The 24,286-nt window shown below is 40.6% G+C and overlaps 1 protein-coding gene and 1 pseudogene across 2 annotated transcripts; one reads left to right on the plus strand and one right to left on the minus strand.

The window, feature by feature from the left end:
• The first annotated feature begins 10,081 nt into the window (after positions 1 to 10,081).
• LOC114308548 (extra-large guanine nucleotide-binding protein 1-like) lies at positions 10,082 to 13,585 on the plus strand. Its single transcript, XM_082908074.1, has 7 exons — positions 10,082 to 10,171; positions 10,627 to 10,731; positions 10,865 to 11,047; positions 11,816 to 11,954; positions 12,037 to 12,218; positions 13,090 to 13,185; positions 13,364 to 13,585. The coding sequence occupies exons 1-7, from the start codon at positions 10,082 to 10,084 to the stop codon at positions 13,583 to 13,585; spliced, it is 1,017 nt and encodes a 338-aa protein (XP_082764200.1).
• Positions 13,586 to 14,321: 736 nt separating this feature from the next.
• LOC114308555 (protein root UVB sensitive 4-like) lies at positions 14,322 to 19,310 on the minus strand (annotated as a pseudogene). The gene is made up of 8 exons (XR_014356317.1): positions 19,119 to 19,310; positions 17,645 to 17,707; positions 17,484 to 17,560; positions 17,007 to 17,112; positions 15,214 to 15,320; positions 14,964 to 15,115; positions 14,789 to 14,849; positions 14,322 to 14,606 (listed from the first exon to the last, which is right to left on the minus strand). The product of XR_014356317.1 is annotated as a protein root UVB sensitive 4-like (transcript).
• Positions 19,311 to 24,286: the final 4,976 nt, after the last annotated feature.

The raw sequence follows: 24,286 nt of genomic DNA on the forward strand, positions 1-24,286 counted from the left end.
TTACTGTTCAGCAGGCCTTCGGTAATCTCGGATTACTGGCCAGTTACGGTGCTAAACCCATAGGGCCGGGTTTGGGTCGTGACAGAGTGGTATCAGAGCGATACTTACCACGAGTTATACCGCACACACGTGTCCAAATGAGCTATAGGGTGTCCTAGAAAAGTTCTTAGGGCATCTCATGAGCATGATAAGTGTGTGGTTATGTTATGACTGAATACATGCTAATGTGGTAAACTGTTAAACCAATGACTGCTTATGTTTAAAACTGTTATAACTGCTTATAGTGAAATGGACAATGCAAATGAACCTGAATCCTCGTCTACCGAGGCAAGAATGGAAAGAATGGAAAGAATGATAGAACTGATAACTGCTAGACTTGAACAACAGAACCAACCGCCCCCACCTCCTCCTCCTCCGGTACAGCCGGAACCTAATGTGAATGTGAATGATGGGGATATAATTGCCCTGACCCAGAAGTTCAGCAAAATGAAACCGCCATCCTTCCAGGGAGGCCTTGAACCGTTAAAAGCTGAAGCTTGGGTTCTGGAAACAGAAAAACTATTTGAAGTGTTCCCGTGCTCAGAAGCGAATAAAGTACTGTTAGCTACCTTCACCCTACAAGAAGAGGCTACAAGGTGGTGGATGTTGATCCGTGACACAAATACTGTTATGACTTGGGCTCAGTTCAAGGAGTCCTTCTTCGAAAAGTACTTCCCTCAGTGTGTCAGGGATAGAAAAGTGACTGAATTTGAACAACTGAAACAGGGCACCACGTCGGTTGCCGAATATGAAACCAAATTTACTGAACTTGCCCGTTATGCACCGCACATGGTGGATACTGAATATAAGAAGGCCAGAAAATTTGAAGGTGGCCTTAATGTGGCAATACTTGACCGGATAAATGTTTTGAAACTACCGACTTTTGTAGGTGTTCTCGACCGGGCATTGATGGCCGAGTCGAACATTGCAGCGGTGAAACAATCTGAAACACCAACAACTGAATGGCATGGAAAAAGGCAGGGTTTCAAATTCAAGAAAGGCAAGCACAACCCAGCCGATAAGAAACAGAACACGGGATCAATGACTAGCCCCAGCCAAGGGAGTGGGTTCATTCCACCCTGCTCTGTATGTGGCAACAGGCACAAAGGGGTTTGTCACAAATTATCTGGAGCCTGTTACAGGTGTGGCAAGGTGGGCCACATGGTTAAAGATTGCCCTTCTGCTCCTCAAGGCAATAGCAAAGCTGCAGCCAGCGGCGCAGCATCAAATGCTCCACCAAAGCCTAACCCTAAAGCTACCGGGAAAGAGCCCATGAGGCAGGGCCGAGTGTTCGCCCTAGTACCGGGAGATGTGCAGAATACCGAGACCGTTGTGTCAGGTATTCTCTCTATTTGTGCACAAAATGCATATGTATTAATTGATTCGGGGTCTACGCATTCTTATGTATCGCATGCTTTCTCACGGAAATTGAATAGACCCTTAGAACCTATGAACTATCTGCTAGCTGTATCATCACCCGTAGGGGGATCCATGACATGTGCTTATATGTACCCTGCATGTGAAATCATTGTTGGGGATATGCATCTGTTTATTGATTTACTGCCATTGAACATTGATCATTTTGACGTAATATTGGGGATGGATTGGTTACAAAAATATCATGCCACCATTGACTGTGTGACCAAGCAAGTTGTTTTCCGTCCACCTGGTTTGCCTGAATTTGTGTTTACTGGGAATGGAGTAGTACCTCCTCCGTATTTGATTTCATCTGTGAAGGCTGTTAAACTAATTAGAAAGGGAGGTAAAGGATATCTGTGTTCTGTACTGACTGTGTCTACTGATAATAGTGATAAAACTGATGTGAATTGTATTCCTATAGTCAGGGAATTCCCAGATGTATTTCCAGATGATCTGCCAGGGGATTTGATTGACAGGGAAATTGAATTTACCGTTGATGTGATTCCGGGAACACAGCCAGCTTCGAAAGCTCCTTACCGAATGGCTCCAACTGAACTGAAGGAGTTGAAAGTGCAACTGCAAGAACTGTTAGACAAAAAGTTTATCAGACCTAGCACTTCGCCATGGGGTGCTCCTGTTTTGTTTGTCAAGAAGAAAGATGGCTCACTGAGACTGTGCATCGACTACCGTGAACTGAATAAGGTAACTGTAAAGAACAAATACCCATTGCCACGCATTGATGATTTATTTGATCAGTTACAGGGTGCACAAGTGTTTTCTAAGATTGATCTCAGATCCGGATATCATCAACTGAAGGTTAAACCGGAAGACATTGATAAAACTGCTTTTAGAACAAGGTATGGACACTACGAATTTTTGGTTATGCCTTTTGGAGTCACGAATGCCCCTGCTGCCTTTATGGACCTTATGAACAGAATTTTTAAACCATACCTTGATGACTTTATCATTGTATTTATCGATGACATATTGATTTACTCCAAAAGTGTAGAACAACATGAACATCATCTGAGACTTGCCCTGCAAACCTTAAGAGAACAGAAACTGTATGCTAAACTGTCTAAATGTGAATTTTGGCTTGACCATGTTATGTTTTTGGGGCATGTTGTTAGCAAAGATGGAATTTCTGTTGATCCGCAGAAAATTGAAGCTGTAGTGAACTGGCCCAGACCAACAAATGTGACTGAAGTCCGAAGCTTTTTGGGATTGGCTGGATATTACAGGAGATTTGTCAAAGATTTCTCCAAAATTGCCCTACCACTGACGCAGTTAACACAAAAGGGGATATCATTTGACTGGACCGACCAAAGAGAATCTGCTTTTCAAGAATTGAAAACTCGACTTGTGACTGCACCAGTTTTGACCTTACCTACAGGTACGGATGGTTATACTGTATTTAGTGATGCTTCTCATAAGGGTCTGGGGTGTGTTTTAATGCAGAATGGGAGAGTTATTGCTTATGCTTCCCGTCAACTGAGACCACATGAAAAGAACTACCCAACCCATGATCTGGAACTTGCTGCAGTAGTATTTGCACTGAAAATCTGGCGTCACTATCTGTACGGGGTGACATGTGAAGTATACACCGACCACAAGAGCTTAAAGTATTTCTTCACACAGAAAGAACTGAATATGAGGCAGCGGAGATGGCTGGAACTGATTAAAGACTATGACCTACAGATATTGTACCATCCGGGAAAAGCCAATACCGTTGCCGATGCATTGAGCCGGAAGTCGATTGGAAACTTAGCCTGTTTGCTTACCGGACAGAAAGAGTTGCTTTGTGACCTTGAAAAATCTGAAATAGAAGTTGTTTTGAGAGAACAAGGTGGAACCTTAGCTGCTATTTCTGCCCAACCGGCGCTGATTGAAGAGATTAAAGAGAAACAACAACTGGATGACTTCTTGAAGAAGATCATCGAGGAAAGAGAATCCAAACAGAGACCGGGATTCAAATTTGAGAATGATGTACTGAAATTTCAAGAAAGACTGTGTGTACCAAATGATACTGAACTGAAAAGAAGAGTTCTGCAAGAAGGCCACAATTCGAAATTGTCTATCCACCCGGGGAATACGAAAATGTACCAAGATCTGAAACAGAATTTCTGGTGGCCGGGAATGAAGAAAGAAATTGCTGATTTTGTATCCAAATGTCTTCATTGCCAACAGGTCAAAGCTGAACATCAACGACCTGCCGGACTATTGCAACCCCTACCCATACCAGAGTGGAAATGGGAGCATATCACCATGGATTTTATCGTGGGATTACCTCGCTCCAGAAAAGGTATGGATTCAATTTGGGTTATTGTTGATAGACTAACCAAATCTGCTCACTTCTTACCTGTCAAGACAATCTATAATGCGGACAAATTGGCCGTTATCTATATTGATGAGATTGTAAGACTGCATGGAGTGCCTGTGTCTATTGTTTCTGACAGGGATTCGAAGTTTACATCGAGGTTTTGGCAAAGCCTACAAACTGCACTGGGTACTGAACTGAGACTAAGTAGTGCCTATCATCCTCAGACAGATGGCCAATCAGAAAGGACCATCCAAACTCTGGAGGATTTACTGAGAATGTGTGTCCTTGATTTTCAGGGAGACTGGGAAAGTCATCTGCCATTAGTTGAATTCTCCTACAACAACAGCTACCATTCGAGTATTGGAATGGCGCCTTTTGAGGCATTGTATGGCAGAAAATGTAGATCTCCGATTTGCTGGGCAGAAGTCGGAGGTGGGCCGTTGCTTGGGCCCGAGATTGTGTATGAAACAACTGAAAAAGTGAAACTGATACAGCAAAGACTGAAAACTGCACAGAGTAGACAGAAAAGTTATGCAGATGTCAGAAGACGGGACAGAGAGTATGAAGTGGGTGATCACGTTTTTGTGAAAGTGACACCAATGAAAGGCCAGACTCGTTTTGGAGTCAAAGGCAAGTTAGCACCGAGATACGTCGGACCATATGAGATCATTGAGAAAATCAATCCGGTGGCGTATCAAGTTGCGCTTCCTCCTGAAATGGAGCATATGCATAACGTCTTCCACATCTCTATGTTGAGAGACTATCTTCGGGATCCTTTCCATGTAATAGAGCCTACTCGTGTAGTGCTGAGTGATGATTACACTTACGAGGAACGGCCTATACAGATTGTTAACAGACGGATCAAGAAACTGAGAAACAAAGAGATCCCGCTAGTGAAAGTTGACTGGCAGAACCATGGTGGTGTGTATGCCACTTGGGAAAGGGAAGATGACATGGCCAAACGATATCCTGAACTGTTTCCACTGAATCCTGTTTTCTTCCAGAATGAAGGTAACTCGAGTTTAGAGGACTAAACTCTTTATAAGGAGGGGAGACTGTAACAACCCTCATACTGTTTACTGATTAATGACTGACCGATTACCGATAATCACCGATTACTGTTAAACGAAACGGATAATGACTGATAACTGACTGACTGAAATTGAAACTGAATTGATTGAGTATAGGTTAGTTAAATTGCATTCTATCTGTTTGATTGTCTGATTATCTGTTCATGTTTATATGTTTAAACTGCTAATTGAAGGCCATATCGGCAGCCGAATTAGAAATTGATTGATGTTTTATGATCCACATAATTAATGTGATTTTATGGTATATTTATCTGAAAACTGATTAGGTATGATTAAATTAGATAAAATAAGCTAATTAAAGAGTTTGGTTTATTTACCATATTGCCACCCTTAGTGGCCCACTCAACATACATGTTTGAGCCTCATTACACCTTGTATCAAAAACACATTTCCATCAGCCATTTCTCCCGAGCTTAGCCGACCTTGAGAGGAGAGTTAGAGAGAGAGAGAATTGTTCTTGTTGATTTGGCTTGAATTGCTTGGAATTGAAGTGTAGATTGCTATATTGAACCTCTAGACTTGCATTCGAGGAACCTAGGTATGAATTTCATCTTTTGATTTTGTCCTTAAGTTGATTCATGCATGGTTCATGCCTCATTTGTAGAGCTAAGTCATGATTTGGTTCATTAATGGTGGATTGAAGCTCAATCTTTGCATGCATGTTAGTATTATTGAAGTTTTGAGGTTGTGGTTCATCATACCTCACATGCATGTCCATCTTTTGGTCATACTCCATGAGTTCATCTTGTTTTTGAAGGCTTGAGTTCTTTTGAAACAGCATTAAAGCTTTGAAAATGATTTAAAGATCATGCATGTCATGTTTGAAGATTGTCCTTGGAAAAATGGTTTAAATTGAGTTTGAATTAAACACCCTTGGGCTTTGATTTCTTAAAAATTGAGCTTTGAAACATGATATTCTATGTGTTTATAAATGTTTTCCAGAAAATGGGCCCAAGAGGATTGGCTTTGATGCTTTTGAGCTTGGTTTTGAACCTGGAGCTCGAATCTGGGATTTCCAGATTTCAGTCGTCCGCTCGAGCGGGGGAAATGCCGCTCGAGCGGGAAAATCGAGCTTCCAGCATCTCTCTGCACTGTTTTGCAGTCCGCTCGAGCGGAGTATTGGGCGCTCGAGCGGAGTCATGTCTCAAGCTCGAGCGGGCGTCGAGCGGGCGTCGAGCGGAGATTTCACCCATCCAGTACTTTTACAGTACGCTCGAGCGGGAAAGTTTGCGCTCGAGCGTGTACCTTTGTTTGCCTGTACGCTCGAGCGGGGAAACCTGAGCTCGAGCGGGACTCTGTTTTTCTGAAAATCCTGAACATGCTTTTAAATGTACATCTGTGCATCCTCATCCCATTCTAGGCATTCTTAGGCCTAGTTTAAGGCATCTTGTTGAGGATATAGATGTAGAACACACCGAGGAATTAGGGATTAAGTTATTATATTTCCCAACTGTATAGCTTAGTGTGTGTTCCACCTGTGAACTGTGTAGGGTTGGCAACTGGGGAGACACGCTCTAGCATACTGTAGCCCAGAACTCTGTGAGTAATGATTGTGTAAAGATATGTTCAACTGATATCTTTTGAATACTAAACTGAACTGTTTACTGAACTGGTATTACTGAATGAATGTATGTCCTTTATTTCTGAACTGTACTGTGGCATCCTTAGTACCTACGGTTTACTGTTACTGTTACTGTTACAGAGATCTCTGTCGGTTCCCTCGTGGAACCACTACTGTTTACTGACTGATGGCCATCATTACTGTTCGGTCTTTTAAGACCTGCTGTTACTGTTATGCTAATGGATGTACCACATATGACTGTTTACTGTACTGAACAACTGAAATACTGATTGAATTGAACTGTTTTCATTACTGTAAGGACATTCATTCTAAACCCCTTTACGCTTTATGTTATTCACTGGGCTTTAGCTCACTGCTCATATATATATGTAGGTGTACAGGCACCAGACCGCAGCTAGAGGCGTCAGGGTTACTCCAGTTTTGTCAAGCCAGCCTTTGTGCCTCACTGCGAGGTTCCGAGTTGCCATGCTATGGCTTGGGGGTGTTTTGTTTGTTTTCCCCCGCCTGTCTTCTGTACTGTCTAACTGTTCTGTATAGACTGACTGTTTACTGTACTGTTACCAAGGGATTAGGTCCCTGTACTGTGTGACTGTAAATTCTGTATAGACCGTACTGTTTTGTACAGACGGGATGTTTTCTGTACTGTTATGTAGGGTTGAGTCCCTAGTTTGAATGGATGTAAGTATTGTACATACTGTTCTGTACTGTTTATGTATGAATGCATGGAAAAAATCTTTTGCATACAGACTGTCACAGCTCATTGGACATTGTTTAATTACTGTATTGGCTTCCGCCAGGCCCTGTACTCTGTTTTACTGTATTACTATTAAGCAGGCCTTCGGTAATCTCGGATTACTGGCCGGTTACGGTGCTAAACCCATAGGGCCGGGTTTGGGTCGTGACAGACCCCCAACATTCAGATGGGCGCTAATAATTTTGTAAGGCTTCTGTCCTTGTTAAAATTATCAGCAGTTCAGAACCATCAAGTTCCACGACAATGCAACAAATGAATAATAATAGTACCAACATAATGTTGAGTATCCACACCATATGAACTTGGCTATGAAAGTCAAGAATAGAGGCTGCAAATTCAAACTATCCTCTTGTAAGGTGGTTGTGTTCATAGCTTGCCATTTATTCTGGTGGTTAGTTGTTGGCAGGCAAGTGTTGATTTTTTGGCTCTCCCATTTGTGTATAAATGGGGAGGGCTGTGAGCTGAGTTGGTATATTAGAGTGTGAAGAAAAGAGAGAGTTGTGAGTTGAGTAGAGAGAGTAGGAGACTCCTCCTCTCTTTTGTATTTTTACTCTGTTTATAGTGCATTCTCATTTCCTCCCATGGACGTAGGCATTGGGCCAAATCACGTAAATATTTGTATCTTATTTGTATGTGTGATTGTTTGTTGATCATTTTATGGTTGTGTTTAACCCCATCACACATAAAATGATTCAAGAGGTGGCTCGTACGGATTCTAGAGGTGGCTCCCACAATAGTGTAGCACTTAGCTCCGCACAGCACTTTGGTCCGCACAGAACAGAGGTCAATGGATCCATGACAAACAGAGGACCACAAAGTGGTCAAATAGAGGCCAATAGTTATTTAAGTCCCCAAAGGCGTGGGACTCCCGTGGTGGTACTTACAAAACATAATTTTATATAAGGTCATAGCCAAATATTCTTTAAAATATAAACAGACATATCCATGGATTTCCTTTTAAGCAAATAGGATTCAGAAGACAAACCACGTAACTGAAACCTTTATAAAACATAACTTTTATTAAAAACATAACTTGTATAAAACAGATTTTGGTAGGTTAAAATATACGTAAAATATATTTTGGTGACTCAAGGTATAATATAACTCACCTTAACTTTAATACCTTACTTTTCTTTCCTCTATCAAAGACCCTTTCAACTTCCATTATTTTTTCCTTCATTTCCTCTCTTTCTTTCCTTCTTCTTTTCTTCACATCCCTCGTGCAATTCGTAGTCCCACTCATTCTTATATGCGTTGGTGGACTAAGATTGGAGTTGCTTAGAGAAACTCATGATCCGCAATGGGCGGGTCACCCCGGACAACAACGCATGATGGCTTTACTGTCTCGTTCCTATTGCTGGCCAAAAATGGAGGAGGATGTAGAAGCCTACGTCAAAACTTGCCTGGTGTGCCTATTGGACAAGACAGAAAGAAAGAAGGCCGCTGGACTGCTGCAACCGTTGCCTATTCTAACGAAGCCATGGGTGTCTGTTTCCATGGACTTCATATTCGGGTTGCCAAAGGTGAACGGTATGCGTTCTGTTATGGTTGTTGTTGATCGTTTCTCTAAATATGCTGTATTTATCCCTGCTCCTCATGCTTGTCCCGCCGATGTTGCGGTAGACCTTTTTTATAAGTATGTGGTGAAATACTTTGGTTTGCCCGAGGATATCGTTAGCGACAGGGATACCCGTTTTACGGGATAGTTTTGGACTGTGCTATTTAACTTGATGGGATCCGAATTAAAGTTTTCTACAGCAAATCATCCTCAGACAGATGGACAGACCGAGAGAATGAATGTGTTGCTGGAAGAATACCTCCGACATTATGTGACTGCAAGTCAGAGGAATTGGGTTGACCTGTTGGATAGTGCACAATTTTGTTATAATCTGCATCGGTCATCTGCCACAGAAATGAGTCCATTTGAATTAGCCACGGGGCAGCAACCCCTCACTCCGCATGACGTGGCAAGGACTGACTCAGGAGGTAGATGTCCCGCAGCATACCGGTTTGCAAGAGCTAAACAAGACATGCTAGATGAAGCACAAGACAGTTTGGCTAAGGCAAGCAAGCGGATGAAAAAGTATGCTGACAAAGGGCGAAGACCCTTGGAATTCAAAGTGGGAGACAAGGTGCTGCTGAAGCTTACTCCACAGATTTGGAAAAAGATAAGTAGCAAGACAGTGCACCGCAACTTAGTTCCAAAGTATGATGGACCCTTTGAAATTCTAAAACGTGTGGGAAATGTTGCTTGCAGGCTGAAATTGCTTGACCGGTTGAAGATACACCCAACAATCCATGTTAGCTACCTGAAACCTTATAACGAGGATCAGGCTAACCTAACACGGACGCAAGCTCGACGCGCCCCTCCGGTGATCAGGAAACAGTTTGACAAAGAGGTGGAACAGATTTTGGATCACAAGACATAGGGGCAAAGCAAGAAAAATCGAAGAACTCATTACTTGGTTAAGTGGAAGGGTTCTCCTGAAGCGGATGCAAGTTGGGAAAAGGATGTGACTCTATGGCAGTTTGAGAAGCAAATTACGGACTACTTAGAGGCTTTACCGACGAGGACGTCGGCTTATTCTGGTAGGGGTGGTTTGTTAGCACCTTCTACTTGAAGGCTGCATGGTTGGCATTGGCAGCACCTTGTGCCCATGACCAACCAAGACCAAGGCATGATGGTGGCATGCCAACACAGCAAGGTGAAGTGTTGTCCAAGTGCTGAGGCAGCAGCACAACCCTTGGCCAAAGTATGTGCAGCCGTTGCACAGATGCAAGGCATTAACATGACCCGAATGTGGGCTGCAGCATGCTTGGGGGTTCAAAGCAATCAGTAGGCAAAACTTGGTCTGGGGGCCAAGACAACCAAATTCATGGCTGACTTGATGAGGCAAACAACATGGCAGTTTCTAGCAGTTATGCATGTCAGTTGGCAGCAGTTATCCATGATGGGCAAAGACAAGGCAAGTCTGGACATCTAGAATCAAGGCTGAAACATAGCAGCAGTTAAGAGCAGTTATGCTCCAGAAATGTTCCTAAGTCCCTAGGCAGTTGGGGGTGTCAACTGCCATGCCACTTGGCATGCTTTCCTTGTAATGCTGGTTGTAAGTTGAAACTGATTGTAAGTCTATTTAGGCATAAGTCATGGAACTCGAAAATTAACTAAGTGTTGATAAGAGTTTCCATAGGCATCCTTTGTATTGTTGGTACAATTAATAAAGGTTGGGAGTTTTTCCTGTAATCACTTGTTGCCTATTCTCTTATTTGTTATAGCACTTTGTGTGTGTGTGTATTCATACGTGGCTGAGACTAAGTGTCCAACTTAGTGCCATTGTAGGCTAGAATTTTGAAACAAAAATTGACCCTGTAACACTAATCCACATGCATATATTTAATATTAATGTGTTGAACATTGTAGCTGGCAGGGGTCCAATGTGCTGGAAACCCACACTTTTGGGGAGACGAGGATAGTTCATACCAGGAAGAGGGACAGAAAAATACAAGAGGGTATATCTGGGGTAAGGTGTGTATCAATGTCCATATACTTCTGCATCTTTCTAACCACACCAAAAAAATAAATAAATAAATGAAAATAAAAGTAAAAAGAAAAAAGAGCACTATTTTGTGTTTTTAAGTTAAACCTAGTTGACTTTCAGGCTGGTACAAAGCTGGTTTGTGCTGTACTATCCCTTCCTGTTCCTTCCAAGTCTGCAAATCCTTGTGGAGAACAGGTGAATAATCTGGTTAGCCAAGCTGTGCCTGACTACATTGAGCAGAGAACCCCCTTTCAAAAACTTCTTTTAATTGGATACAGTGGGTCTCGGACTATATTTAAGCAGGTACTTTCCTAATGGGGCCATTCAAGTTTCGTGCTTTCTCCATGTTGTTCCTTACTTATTTTATTATTTATTTACACATAGAATAAAAGATATTTTAATTCTTAGTTTTTTAATTTATATTTCAATTATTTATAACTTCTTTCCAATAATGCATTTTTTGTCCTAAAGAATAAATTTGACAAATTAGTTAATTTAATTAGTAAAAACTCATTTATTAATGAATTCTATAATAACTCAACATACATAAATCACTTTGCATTTTAACCATAACCACTTGTGCATAAGTATTGTTATCGATACGAGTCATTTTTTTTTCTCCTTTTTGATCAGCGATATGATAGTTGTCATCCTACAGAATGTGTGATTATACTTGTTAATTTATTATCTTTGGACATTAATTACAGGTGGATGACAATGATGCTTGTTTATATATTTTATTGCGGCCACACTGTTTAAAATTTGTTTCCATTTTCTTTAATTTTAATGAAGTCATGTTGGCATTGGTTCTACACTAAATTGACATGATCTTTTAAATTATGTCTTTTATTGGTCCAACGCTTTGGACATCGCCACCGGGATCATTGAGACCCCACGAAGACAGCTCTCTTTCACAGGGAATACGTGGTATTCATTAGCGAGCATCTGGTGCTGGCAAAGCCCCCCAAAATTGGTGTATTTATTAATAAATTCTTGTGATAAGCCAAGATCCTTTGTAAAGATGTCCCTTTGTCGGGAGATGAACGTGAGAATATCAAATTACTGATCCAGAGCAATGTGTATGGCTACCTTGGTATACTCCTTGAGGGCCGTGAGTGTTTTGAGGATGAAAGTTTGAATGAAGCAAGGAAAAATCAGTTTTCTGATGCATCTGGTTCCTCAGTTAGCAATTTATTATCACATAGATATGGTTATTCTCTTATATTACCGACAATTTTTACATGTCTTATCCGATTCTTATATGTCTCAAAATATTCTCTGGTTGACAACAGGGAATAGTGATGTGAATGATGGCAAAACTATGTATTCCATCTGCCCAAGGTTGAAAGCATTCTCTGATTGGCTTCTCAAAGTTATGGCATCAGGTAATTTAGAAGCAATTTTCCCAGCTGCTACTCGGGAATATGCACCATTAGTTCAGGAGTTGTGGAACAGGCGACTTACAGCCGGAGAAGTGAGTTGGAATTGCTACCTAGTGTTGCTAGTTATTTCTTAAGGGGTACTTACGTGTAAGGCCAAGTTTGGCATACACAAAATAATCTATCTTTTTATTTTTTTATCTTTTTTCCATCACATCACCTCTCTACTTTTCTGCACATTTTTTCGTAAAAAGACAAAAAGTGCACTTATTTAGGTCTTTTTTTTTATTCAATGGAAATTCAAGAGAACAAGAGTTTGAAGTTAAAACCTCTCAACACTAACTCCAGTACATAAACTAGAGGGCTAGTAGTACATAACTCCTTTTTCTTCCTTCTCCAACATATTTCACCACCCAAAATCTCCTCACCTTTTTCATTTCTCCAGTGTGTTCTCTTTGATGGGACAAGACAAGATGAAAACTATATTTGTCATATCTCATGCATGACATGATGAGTAGATGACAATCCCTTATTGACTAAATGAGCCGAGCTTAAGCAAGCTGAGTTCAGTAACGAGGGGCCTGAAAGTTGGGCCCAGACCCAGCTTGTTCACTCAGACAGACATTCTTGAATAAGTTCATGTAGATGAGTACCAAGATGTTCATGAATTGCTTGGTTCATCTGCACCCATAGTGGATATGGACTGACTCTAACCCAAGACCTCTGCTCCTTGAGTGAATTCCTGCCACCACTTTTCTTTACTGCCACCACATTAAAAATCGCTTGAAACTGTAGAGTTTTATGTGTTCAAAATGAAACCACATGGAATGAAGGGGAATTCAGATGCAACTATTAGGGAACATTGGTGCAACTTATTCTTATTTCAGGCTTTTGTTTTCCAAGAAAATATGCAGGCATGAAAATTGGCATTATTGATGGTTGTGTCATAATCCTTATCCTTTTCAGGCAGATGATATATTGAGACTAGACTATGAACCTTCAGATGTGGATATCATATTCGCTGAGGGATACGCTTGCTTGTTTGGATTTCTCATTTCCCCAGTGAGCACATGTCATCGACACTGACACCGCTGATCAGCTTTGATTCTTTGCTCAGGTTGGTACTTAAGTTTCATGCTTCTTCCTGTGTTGGAATTTGATGTCAGGTTTTGACAGGTGTGTGTAATTACTTGTGACATAATTTTACCTTTTCTTTGGTTCCCACATACCAACTAATTAGAGTGCAAGCCAGAGGGTTTGGGAAAGCTGCAAGTGGTTAGAAATGCTTGAAGATGTTCGAATAGTCATTTTCTGTGTTGCCCTGAGTGACTATGACCGGTATGCTATTGATGGAGATGGAACTCTGGTGAACAAGATGTTACTAACCAAGAAATTCTTCGAGATCAGTTACTCATCCAACCTTCGATCAGATGGACTTCCTTCTGATACTCAACAAATTTGATCTGTTTGAAGAGATGGAACAGATTCCTCTGACACACTGACTGGTTTGATGATTTTGATCCAGAGATGAGCCTTCATAACTCCACCATCAACAGCAGCAATAGTCCCTCATTCAGCCAGCTGGCTTTTCATTATATTGCAGTTAAGTTCAAGAGGCTGTATTCATCTCTCACTGATTGGAAGTGAATGTTGCTTCGGTAAAGGGTTTGGATCCTTGAAGTGTTGATGAAACTATTTACGCAAGTGGGATTCTGAAGTGGAATGAAGAGAGACCCAACTTCAGTTTGAGTGAGTACTCAATTTACAGCACCGAGGGAAGCTCTTTCTCTCATTGATGACAACATCGTAGAGGCTTGCAAATGGACTAATACTATTAACAATCATCATTGTTTGTGTACATAAAAGGGTGTTTAAATGAACAAGAGGGAGGTTTAATCGTAGGATAATAAGCCGCTGTTTTTTTTTTTTTTTTTTTTGGGGGGGGGGGGGGGGGGGTTTGTATTTTCCTGTGTAATCAAAAGTCAATTCTTGCGATATTTGCTTTTCTAATGTAAAATCATTGTTTGTGTACATAAAAGGGTGTTTAAATGAACAAGAGGGAGGTTTAATTGTAGGATAATGAGCCGCTGTTTTTTTTTTTTTTTTTTTTTTTTTTTTGGGGGGGGGGGGGGGGGGGGGGGGGAATGAAGAGAAATATCCCTGTATTTTGTGATGGTACAAATGCAAAGCCAGCAAAATTCTAAAAGCAACTGTATTAACTTTCCTCCAGTGTGCTTGAAATTTCAGTCATCTACAAAACTATGTCGAGCTTGCTCTTGCGTGCTCAATAAAATGTTTTTACAAGCCCAGCTTAACCCTAACATCTGTTCATTCACGAAGTTAAAATCTCGCTGTGCAATTCACTTGCTGTCTTCAATCAACTGAAACCAATGCCTCGAAACTGAATCTGAATTGTCAGGAGCTTCTAAAATGCTCTCCCACTTGCACACACTTGATAAAATAGCCTTGCGGATATGGCACGCCTACATGATAACATAAATACATCACATGAGATTAATCATAATTGGCATATACCCATTTGAAGTTAGCCCAAATAGCTGAGCAACAGGCAACATGGTTGTTTAGTCCAGCAACATCTATTGGCTATTTCTTAATAAATGCAAGCTTGTGCAGTGCAGCGAATTAGCAAAACAGGATCTTCTACCTGCAACAAAACCATGATAATATGTGCCAGCCCCTTCCCGCACACAAAGGAGAATGCCTTGCTGTAAATCATCAATTGTAAAGAAAGAAAAAAAAAAAAAAAATGGTTAAAGAGTAAGAGTCCGCAAATAACTATGGGAGAGTCCAACCAAAAGCTTTTTTCATAATATACTCACTTGCCAGGTTTTTGCCATTCCACTGCAGAGGATCTCCAGACATATGAAATAGAAGTCTTCATTATTCAAAGATTGCATAGTCATCATCGACAACCTTGGTAATTGACTTTTGGGGTTTAAGCAACCAATTCTTATGGGCCACGATCCTCTGCCTAATCCAAATCTCACTAAATGCCGGTATCCAATTCTAAAGCACCCCATATAAAAGCAATAAACATATTTATGGAAAAATTAAGGTGCAAGACCTCACCTTTGTTCCACATGAAATCAATACCTTCCTCTTCACTCACATCTGCAGGTGAAGGGATACATACATCCCAACTGAATCCAGATATTAATTATAATCTCAAGCCTATCCTGACAACGAGAAATGGATAATAAGATGCAATACCACAAAGCATTCTAAAGAGAATACAGACATTTCTTTCATCCCTGAAACAATGGAGCAATGTTGGAGAATATGTACTCCAACGGTGACTCATTTCCAAGAACATCGCACAAATGAGTTGGGGAATTTGTTTCTGTGGGTGGTTTGAAGCAAGCAATGGCACAGTAAAAATGATGTGGTTTGTTGCAGGCAATGGCACAGTAATTACTGATTACCCATTGAAACTGGTTTTGAATTTTGATAGCAAGACAACCAAAAAAAAAAGGGTTGATTAATGAAGAAGAAAAAAAGCAAGAGAATGTAATGTATAAACAAGTTATCTAATGGAGGCGTGACATCCAAACATTTTTAGGAATCCATCAATAAAACATTTTTCGAGCATTAGCTTGTCAGGCACAACTTACCTATGGGAGACTAAAGCCAAAAACTTGAGATAGTACATGAGGGGAACTCATCAAATAGGGAGCAAAATTTACGTTCTTTAAAAACCCGAAGTAGTCTCAATATGTGAGCAACACCTTTATTGAAGTTCTCATATACACGCCCAATAATGTCAATAGTGTTAGGTTTTTATTCTTAGCAACCCTATTTGACAAAATTCCTTTAAGTTGTATTTATTTTCGCACTTTTTATTTCAGTGAAGCTATAAGTGTTTAGATGCAAATCCAACCCGAATTGTGCCTTGCAGAGAAGTTTGTGATGTTAATACTTTCAAGATTGCCACTTCACTGATTATAACGGGGATCGAGCTGCCTGGTCAGCTCGCGGGGGTCGAGGGGGCAGTGCCCAGGCGGGGTCAAGGGATAGCGCCCCCGAAGCAAAATGTAAAATGCAAAATGAAAATTACATTCAAAGTTGCCTGTCCGCCCTTGCTCGCTCTCGCTCGAGCGAAGGAGTCCTCGCTCGAGCAAAGACCGCGTCTGGCAAAAAACCTAAAAGAGATGAATGTGCGCTTGAGCGAAGCTTGCGTGGCTCGAGCGAAGCCACTTATGGAAAACACGCGTTTTTGGTTCCTCGCTCGAGCGAGAGAGTCTTCGCTCGAGCGAGCATCGCAATTCAGATTTCTATAAGTACGGGTTTCTGTCAGATTTTAGGATGACTTCTCCAGATCTTCTTTTTGGATATTAAGGTTTATCTCTGGAGATATTTTGCTAGTTTTCTTTGATGTTTCGATTGAGTATTCAACTCATGATTTTAGAAGTTTATATCAAAGGATTGTTTGTTTAATTCTATACAAAAGAGAGAGTTGTTCTTCTGTGGATTCTGAAGAATACGAGCCTGAAACTTTGGTGGATTCTGGAGTGGCTCATCGTCAAGACAATTCCGAGGTGAAGACGGGGTTGGAAGAGACACATAAGGGTTGGTTCAATTCGGGCGTGGATTCGCTAGGTAATTGAGAATATACTTGTATAATTCCTTCATATCTTCTTAGTGGATTGTTTTGTGGCTGTTGCCCGTGATTTTTTTATCGCAATTGGAGGTGTCCAATTGTGGTTTTTTCACGTAAAATCATTGTGTCGATTTGTCTTGATTGTTTGATTGGGATTGTTATATACTGCTTAAAATTGATACATAATCACAAATCAACATCTAGGGGATTTCTAGATTTTTCAAATAGAATGACTGTTAGTTTGGTACAAGCATAAAAGACCAACCTTAGGTAATGTCTGCAGATGTATATGCTTCAAACCTTGATAAATTCCAATGAGGTCGATTGCTGAGAAGATTGGGTACACGGCAAAAGGCAAACTTGCTTGCAACCTTTCATATTAATGAAAAATTATGAGTTAGGGAGCCAAGTAAAGCATAAGTGCCATCATCACATCAGCAAATTGGATACATCACATCAGTTAAAAAGTCATAAATTTTTTATACCTTTCAAACACATATTCATGGGGAGCACAGGTAATATAAAATAGAAAATTTTAGCAAACCAATCAATATTAGACATATTGCAATATAATGTAAACAGGGGAAAAGAATTCTACAATGTCGAATTGCAGCAGTAAGACGTACAATATGGTCAACTTAGCTATCACAAAAGGCTGGGACGATCATAGAATATCAATTTGAAGAAGATTAACAGTGGCACTATGGAACTAATTTAAAATCTGAAAATGAAAAGTAAATACCTTAGATTGTTTCTAAACAAAATGTTCAAGGCTGCAGCAAGCATAAGACGAAGGCTATCGAAGCACACCGTTTGAATCTGAAACCCAACCAAAGATCATTTCAGTTTATATAAATAAGATACTAAGCACAATACATTGAATATGATAGGAAAATCCATAACCTGTGCCTTTGCAGAAACTTCACCAAGATTATCTGCTACTGCAAAACTTCGATGAACAGCAGTCTACAAATCCAAATATGACAACATTTAGATTCCATGTAATAAGGTGAAAGCCAACTTTATGATTATCCAACAAATAAAATTCTGAACGTCAGACCGCTCAGAATTAGAATTTATCTAAAAATCCTTGAGGAATGAAGCATTTGCAACTAAAAATCAGCTGAAAGCATTCATATCATATCATTAACAACTAAAAATCCTTGAGGAATGAAGCATTTGTATTGACACTGATGGGAAGGCAATAACTGTCCTGTGAAATACATATATGAATGTCCAAGAAAACTTTTCAGAAGAAATAATTTAACAGACTTAATAGAAAATGTTGCAGGGAACAAAAAAGTTGTTACACAAATTGATGAGGTTTTAGACTGACACCAGTTGCCAGGCAGCATGCTAGACTTATTTGTTTAGCGATGTTTGCTATAGATGCGACAAGCAAGAGGTACTGGGGAAAAGCAGGAGTCAGCAACTCAACCCCAATGCTCAGACTGAATAGCACAGATGTTGAAAACCTAACTCTCTACAAAGGAGAACATAATTAATTAACAATTTACTAAAAATCTAGTTATCGAATTATAGGGAACATACTCTGCAATGTCTTGCTTTGTAATTCTTTCGCAGTTACCAATTTGGCCACTCCATAATATTGTATTTCAGATTTTCCAGTATTTCTTTTGGAATATAGAGAGTATTTTTTCTCCGAATCTAAGTAATGAAGTGTGGTAATTGGTACATCATATAAAAGAATTTTTTTGTCCAAATTCAAAAATGAACTGTGGCTATTAGTAACTGCAAGACATGCCCAAAGAAATGTGTAAAATTGTAATTGCAGACATAGAGTATATGTGACCCCTCATTTTGGTAGGAATGGAAGTCATACGTTCAAATTGGTATCAAAAGAAGATGCTAGGCTAGCAGTGTAGCTGCACCTACTAAGCCTGCCAAGCCCATCTTTCAAGACCCAATTCAGGGCAGCGGCTGATGGAAGTGAACGAGAGTATCCAATTCCAATTGCTTGAAACATTGCCTAAGAGTAACCCATTTGCATACAATATGCGATCACATATTCTAATTCATCAACAAGAATGAAAACATCTGCTTTCTGTTACCTGAAGCTGAACTAAACACTCAAACTAATCAAACCTTAAAATTACAAATGTAAATTCATAAATACATGTGAAGCAATGCACAAATATTTCATTGGTTTGCCGACCAAAGAGAGATGTTATATTGAACCATAGAAACCCCAATATGGAACCATCTATTTTGACAAAGGCTATCTGCAGAATTCCAATAATCATCCAATGTTCCACAAAGTATGCATCATCCAACACTAAAACAACAATGCAAAATTTCTTTCTACTTACATATATATATATATATATATATATTCACAGGAATGAACAGAAGTTACTTGGGTGGCAAGAACCTGAAGAGCATAGCTGAAGAACCTGTGCAAGAACTTCCATTTGACATACTCCAAATAATTCTCACTAACTTCCCGGGGCAGAAAAAAATTTCTCAAACACGAACTACATATTCTAAACAATCTTCGAAACCCAGCGACAAAGAAAAAGAATTTCCGTCTACAGAAACCAATTTTAATTCACTCCCATCCCACAGGTACCTAGAAACGCCGCCGGAACGTCGAATTACGACCGGAAGGCGTGCCGACGAGGCGGGTTCATCTGATTTGTCGAGTTTTTCTTCTTCGAATTCGTAATCGAAAGAGGTTTTCAAGGAGTTCGAGAGAGTCAAGGGTTTAAGAGAGGGTGCGGGTATAATGGGTAGGGTTTGTGAGGGACTGAGAGTGTGGATTTTGTGTGGTTTCCATGGGGAGTGGAAGATTGGTGGACAATTGGAAGCAATGTATAAGGTGGATTACATGAGAATCGACAAAAACACAAAACTTTGATATCCATCTATCTATCTACTATCTATTATCTATCGAATCCGGATCACCGTCGCCTTCCCCTGTTGCCTTCTCCTGTCGCCTCCAAACCGACGTCGTTTTGGGGGCAAATTTTCAAAAAAAAAAAAAACGCAGAGAAGAGGGAGGAAGGAGAGGAAGAGGAAGAGGGAGAGGGAGGAAGGAGGGAGGAGGAGGAGGAGGCTGCGAGCTCGCCGTCCTCGTTCCTCGCCGCCGTCGCAGCCGCCGTTGCAGTCGTCGCAGGTCGCAGCAGCTCCACCTCGTCGCAGCACCTCCGACCGCCGTCACCTCCGCCTCCGACCCGTCTCCACCTCCTCCTCCTCCTCCCCTGTATTTATGGCCCCCTCCAGTCCGGCCCTCCTCCTCCTCCTCCTCCTCCCTCATCCCTCCCTCTTCCTCTCTTTCCTCCCTCTTCTGCGTTTTTTTTTTTTTGAAAATTTGCCCCCAAAACGACGTCGTTTTGGGGGCAACAGGAAAAGGCCACAGGGAAGGGCGACCGACGATCCATTCCCATTATCTATCACCTACCTATCTATGCTAGTATAAAGTTAACACCTCTTATATCTATCATTTATTTATTTAAATTATTATAAAGCGAATATCTCTTATAATGTTTTGAAGTCTTTGTTTTTTATACTGTCATGTGTCTATTTGTTTATTTAAAATTAAAAAAAAAAATTAAATAGATAAGAGTAGGCTATGTTAAATGAACAAGATTCTTACCACTTGAGTAGCACACAATATATAATAAATATTTTATTTTATGTCTACTTTTCTATTTAAAATTAAAAAAAAATTAAATAGATGAGAGTAGGGGACTTGAACCTTAGACTTATATCAAATAAATAAGACTGTTACCACTTGACTAGCACATAATATATAATAAATATTTTATTTTATTTTTATTTATTTGAATTACACACGCATCGCGTGTGGCAACCGCTAGTATATATATATACACATATGAGAGAGAGAGAGGGTTCACATATACCAGAGAGAGAAAGGGTGTAATTTTGGTCTGGTCCGACCCATTCGGGCTCGGGCCGAACCCAACTCATGTCGAGCCTTGCGGGCTCTCGCTAAAAAATCGGGTCGAGCCGGCCCACGGGTCAAAAAACTAGGCTCAAGTCCAAACCTAGGCCCAGGGGTATTCGGGCCAAGCCTTGGGTCGGGCCGGGCTTCAAAACGATGGCCCAGGCCCTGGCCCAAGGCCTCGAGTTGGGCTTGGGCCTAGACAGGCCTGTGGAAGCGCCCGAACGTCCCGGGGAAAATCATGTTTCGTTCATTTGGGCTTACCACAGTTCGGACTCAAAATGTCACGGTTTTGAATCTAATCTCACAATGTGCGATGTGAGACCGATAAATCACCAAAGAGTCCAAATCCGGCAACTCGTTTTGGAAAACTGATTTTTATAAAGAAGTGCCAAATATGGACTGTTTTGCCAGATATAGAGTCGTTACCTAAATATTTTATTTTGGGAGAATTTAGGAAACCCTGACTCGTGCCTAAGGCCACGTGTCCGTCATCACCAAAGTTGCCTTGGTTCGGGAACTTGGGTACGAGAGGGGAAGGTCATGCAATGAGAAACCCCGCTCGCCCGATCAAAGATCGACCTGTACTAAGTATGATATCTTATTTTTGAAAACACATGTGCTCTTATTTCGATTAATTAGCTAGTATTACTACGTGATGCGCTCAGCAAACAAGTATAGACTAGATTGCCTAATTTGGAACGAAGCATCACATATCCATTTGTTTGGAAAATGGTTTGAAGTTTGCTACTCGCAAGCAGGCTAAAATGCGGATTTCAATGAATTGTCCCAATTCAAGTAATCCAACCTTCACCCGCAGGCATTCAGGTAGTTATAGCAAATAAGCAGTTAGCCTCATGGCAAGCATGCTAGCATGGCAACATTAACACACATGCAGTATGCTAAAGCGTAAACACTCACAGTGTACTCCGAGCCAAAACAAAGAACTAGTTAGAAATCATGCATGATCCTAGTTCAGGTTAAAATGTCTAATGCAACGTATGCGAAAATGTACCTAAGATAGGCTCGGCTATTCTAGAATGTCATGTGAAATGTAACTTGATAACATGCTGTTAAACACGTATTCAAGTAATGTATTAAAAGTACAATGCAGTTAGTATGATGCGTCGAGCCCGATGCATGCAATACAGATGAATGGATGCACGCATGCGAGCATAAGGTATGCTAAATAAAATATGCCCTAAAACTAACCATCGTAAGCGGTTACGTAAAAAAGAGAAAGAAATGGGGATTGGAAGACATGCATCACACACACGCACGCTTATTACAATAATTGGCCCTCTTGAGGGAGAGATCGAATAAGAAGCTAACTAGCTAATCTAAGTTAATTAAACTAATTATTACAACACAATTAATTAACTAATCCTAGTTAACTAATTATTACAGAACGAATTGAATAGCTAACACATTAACTAATTAAAGTACAAACCAAAGCAAAAGCTAGCTATCTAAGCATGGCAGCTAAGGATAACAGTAAATCAGGAGGTTCTCGGAGGGAGAAAACTGGATGCATGCTCGGTCGCCTCGTTCGGAAATCCAATGCGATGCCCCGATTTGCCTCTGTTTTCATTTGTTTTCAGAAACTTGCACCAAGCTCCAGAAAGCTGAAACTTCACCTTGGGAGTCTTATGGGAGGGTGGCCGACCACTTTTGGTCTCTCTAGACAACTGCCAACCACTTTTGGTTGTTGAAAAACTAGAAAAGTGGTCGGCCAGCTAGTTTTTCTGGCTGACCGGCCAGTTGTTGCTGTTGAACTACAATTTGCTGCAACAGAGAGCAAAAAAGGGCATGGCAATGTATTTGCAAAATATGTGCACAACCACTCTCCCTATCATGTCATGAACTCAAGAGAGTGTAGGTTCTCGACCCTCGGGCCACCAATTGCGCATTTCAATGCATAATGGCCGAGAGGCGAAGTTGCATAATTCAATATGAAATGAATGTACAAGTAAACGCATAAAGCCTAAAACTCTATCATGTATGATCAAGAGCGTCGACGACCGGGAATTGAGGCATGTTTCATCACTTTAAGTATGAAACGTCCCTTGTTATGCAAGCAAGGAACATGGCATGCACAATGCTATGTAATGCAACCTTAGCATGCGAACATGTAACTACATGGCATACTCAATGCAACTAGCAACCTAGCATACACAATGCAAGGCATAACATGGCATACACAATGCTAAATGCTAAGAACTAGATGGCATACTCAATGCAAGTCAATCATGAGGGTTCTGAACACAATGTAATGCATGCATGCACAATGCAATGTAACAAGGGTAACAATGTGCAATGCACCAAACATGCTACAACATGCAAACCATATACTCAATGGACTTAAACTGAAATGGACAGACCTCAGTCATGCCAAAACAGTGGCCATAATGCTAAAATGAAGGCACCGAAAACACATACAAACATGCATGCCAATTGGCTCACCAACTAAGGCACTAAGGTGCAACTCTCAAGAACACTTAAAGAGTGAAAAGCATGGAAGTGTAGCAACACTAATTGCGCTGAAATTAGACAAGAAATGATGCCAAATCACTTAATCAACACAAGCATGGCATGCAATGGTCCTTAAAGCTTAAGACAAGCAAAGAGGACTACACATACATGGCACAAATGCATGAACTAAGTATGGACAGAGCTCAAGTAGGTCAAAATAAGGACCTAAACATGCTAAGATAAAGACTCAAAGGCCTAAGCATGCAAGCATACGAGCTAAGGCATAAACTAGGCAACAATGCATAACACTCAAAGGCACTTAAAGCATGATTGAGGTAGGAACATGTCAATGCTAAATGCTTTGAAATGTCATGTTAAGTGATGCCAAATCATATACACAACACTAGTGAAGCATGCAATGGTGCTCAAAGCTTGAGGCAAATAAGAGCATTTGTACTATAAGTATACAAAACATGAAGCATGTGACCAAGGCAACCCAAAACAGTCCTAGAACATGTTAAATAAGTCTAAAACATGCATGGAAAGAAGCCCAAATAGGCTAGCATGGAGGGTATAAGACATGGTGCATACAAGGCAAATAAGGCGGATTACACTACACCTATTAAGACCAAGCATGAAATGACTCGACCAATAAAAATCAGAGTTATATCATGGCATAATAACCCCAAAAATACATTGAAATGAGAGCTCGCAAGCTATGGCATGAAGACATACGCAATGGTTCATGTTAAGGCATAAAGGGGCAAACCCTCCAACGCATTGAATGAGTGACAAATTTGGATGCATGGCCATGAAACATGGACTGAAATCACATAATAAATGATGCTAAATCATTGAAACAGTCCAAGTAATGCATGCTAGAGGACTCAACACACAAAGCTAACAAGCTAGGTTGAACCATAGCTATACAAAGCAAGTCATGCATGGCCAAGACAACACAAATCAGACCTTAAACATGCTAAAACATGAACAAAGTCTTCTTAGAGCTAAGCCAAAAGCATGCTAAAATGATATGTTACAACATGATGCATGTTAGGCTATTTCATGGAATTACGCTACAAGTGTATGGAGCATGCAAGGGCCAACCAAACCAAACCAAACCAAAACAGAGTCATGATATGGCAAAA

The sequence above is a fragment of the Camellia sinensis genome, chromosome 15 (assembly GCF_055761805.1).
Source record: "Camellia sinensis isolate YWXY chromosome 15, ASM5576180v1, whole genome shotgun sequence".
Taxonomy (NCBI): Eukaryota; Viridiplantae; Streptophyta; class Magnoliopsida; order Ericales; family Theaceae; genus Camellia; species Camellia sinensis.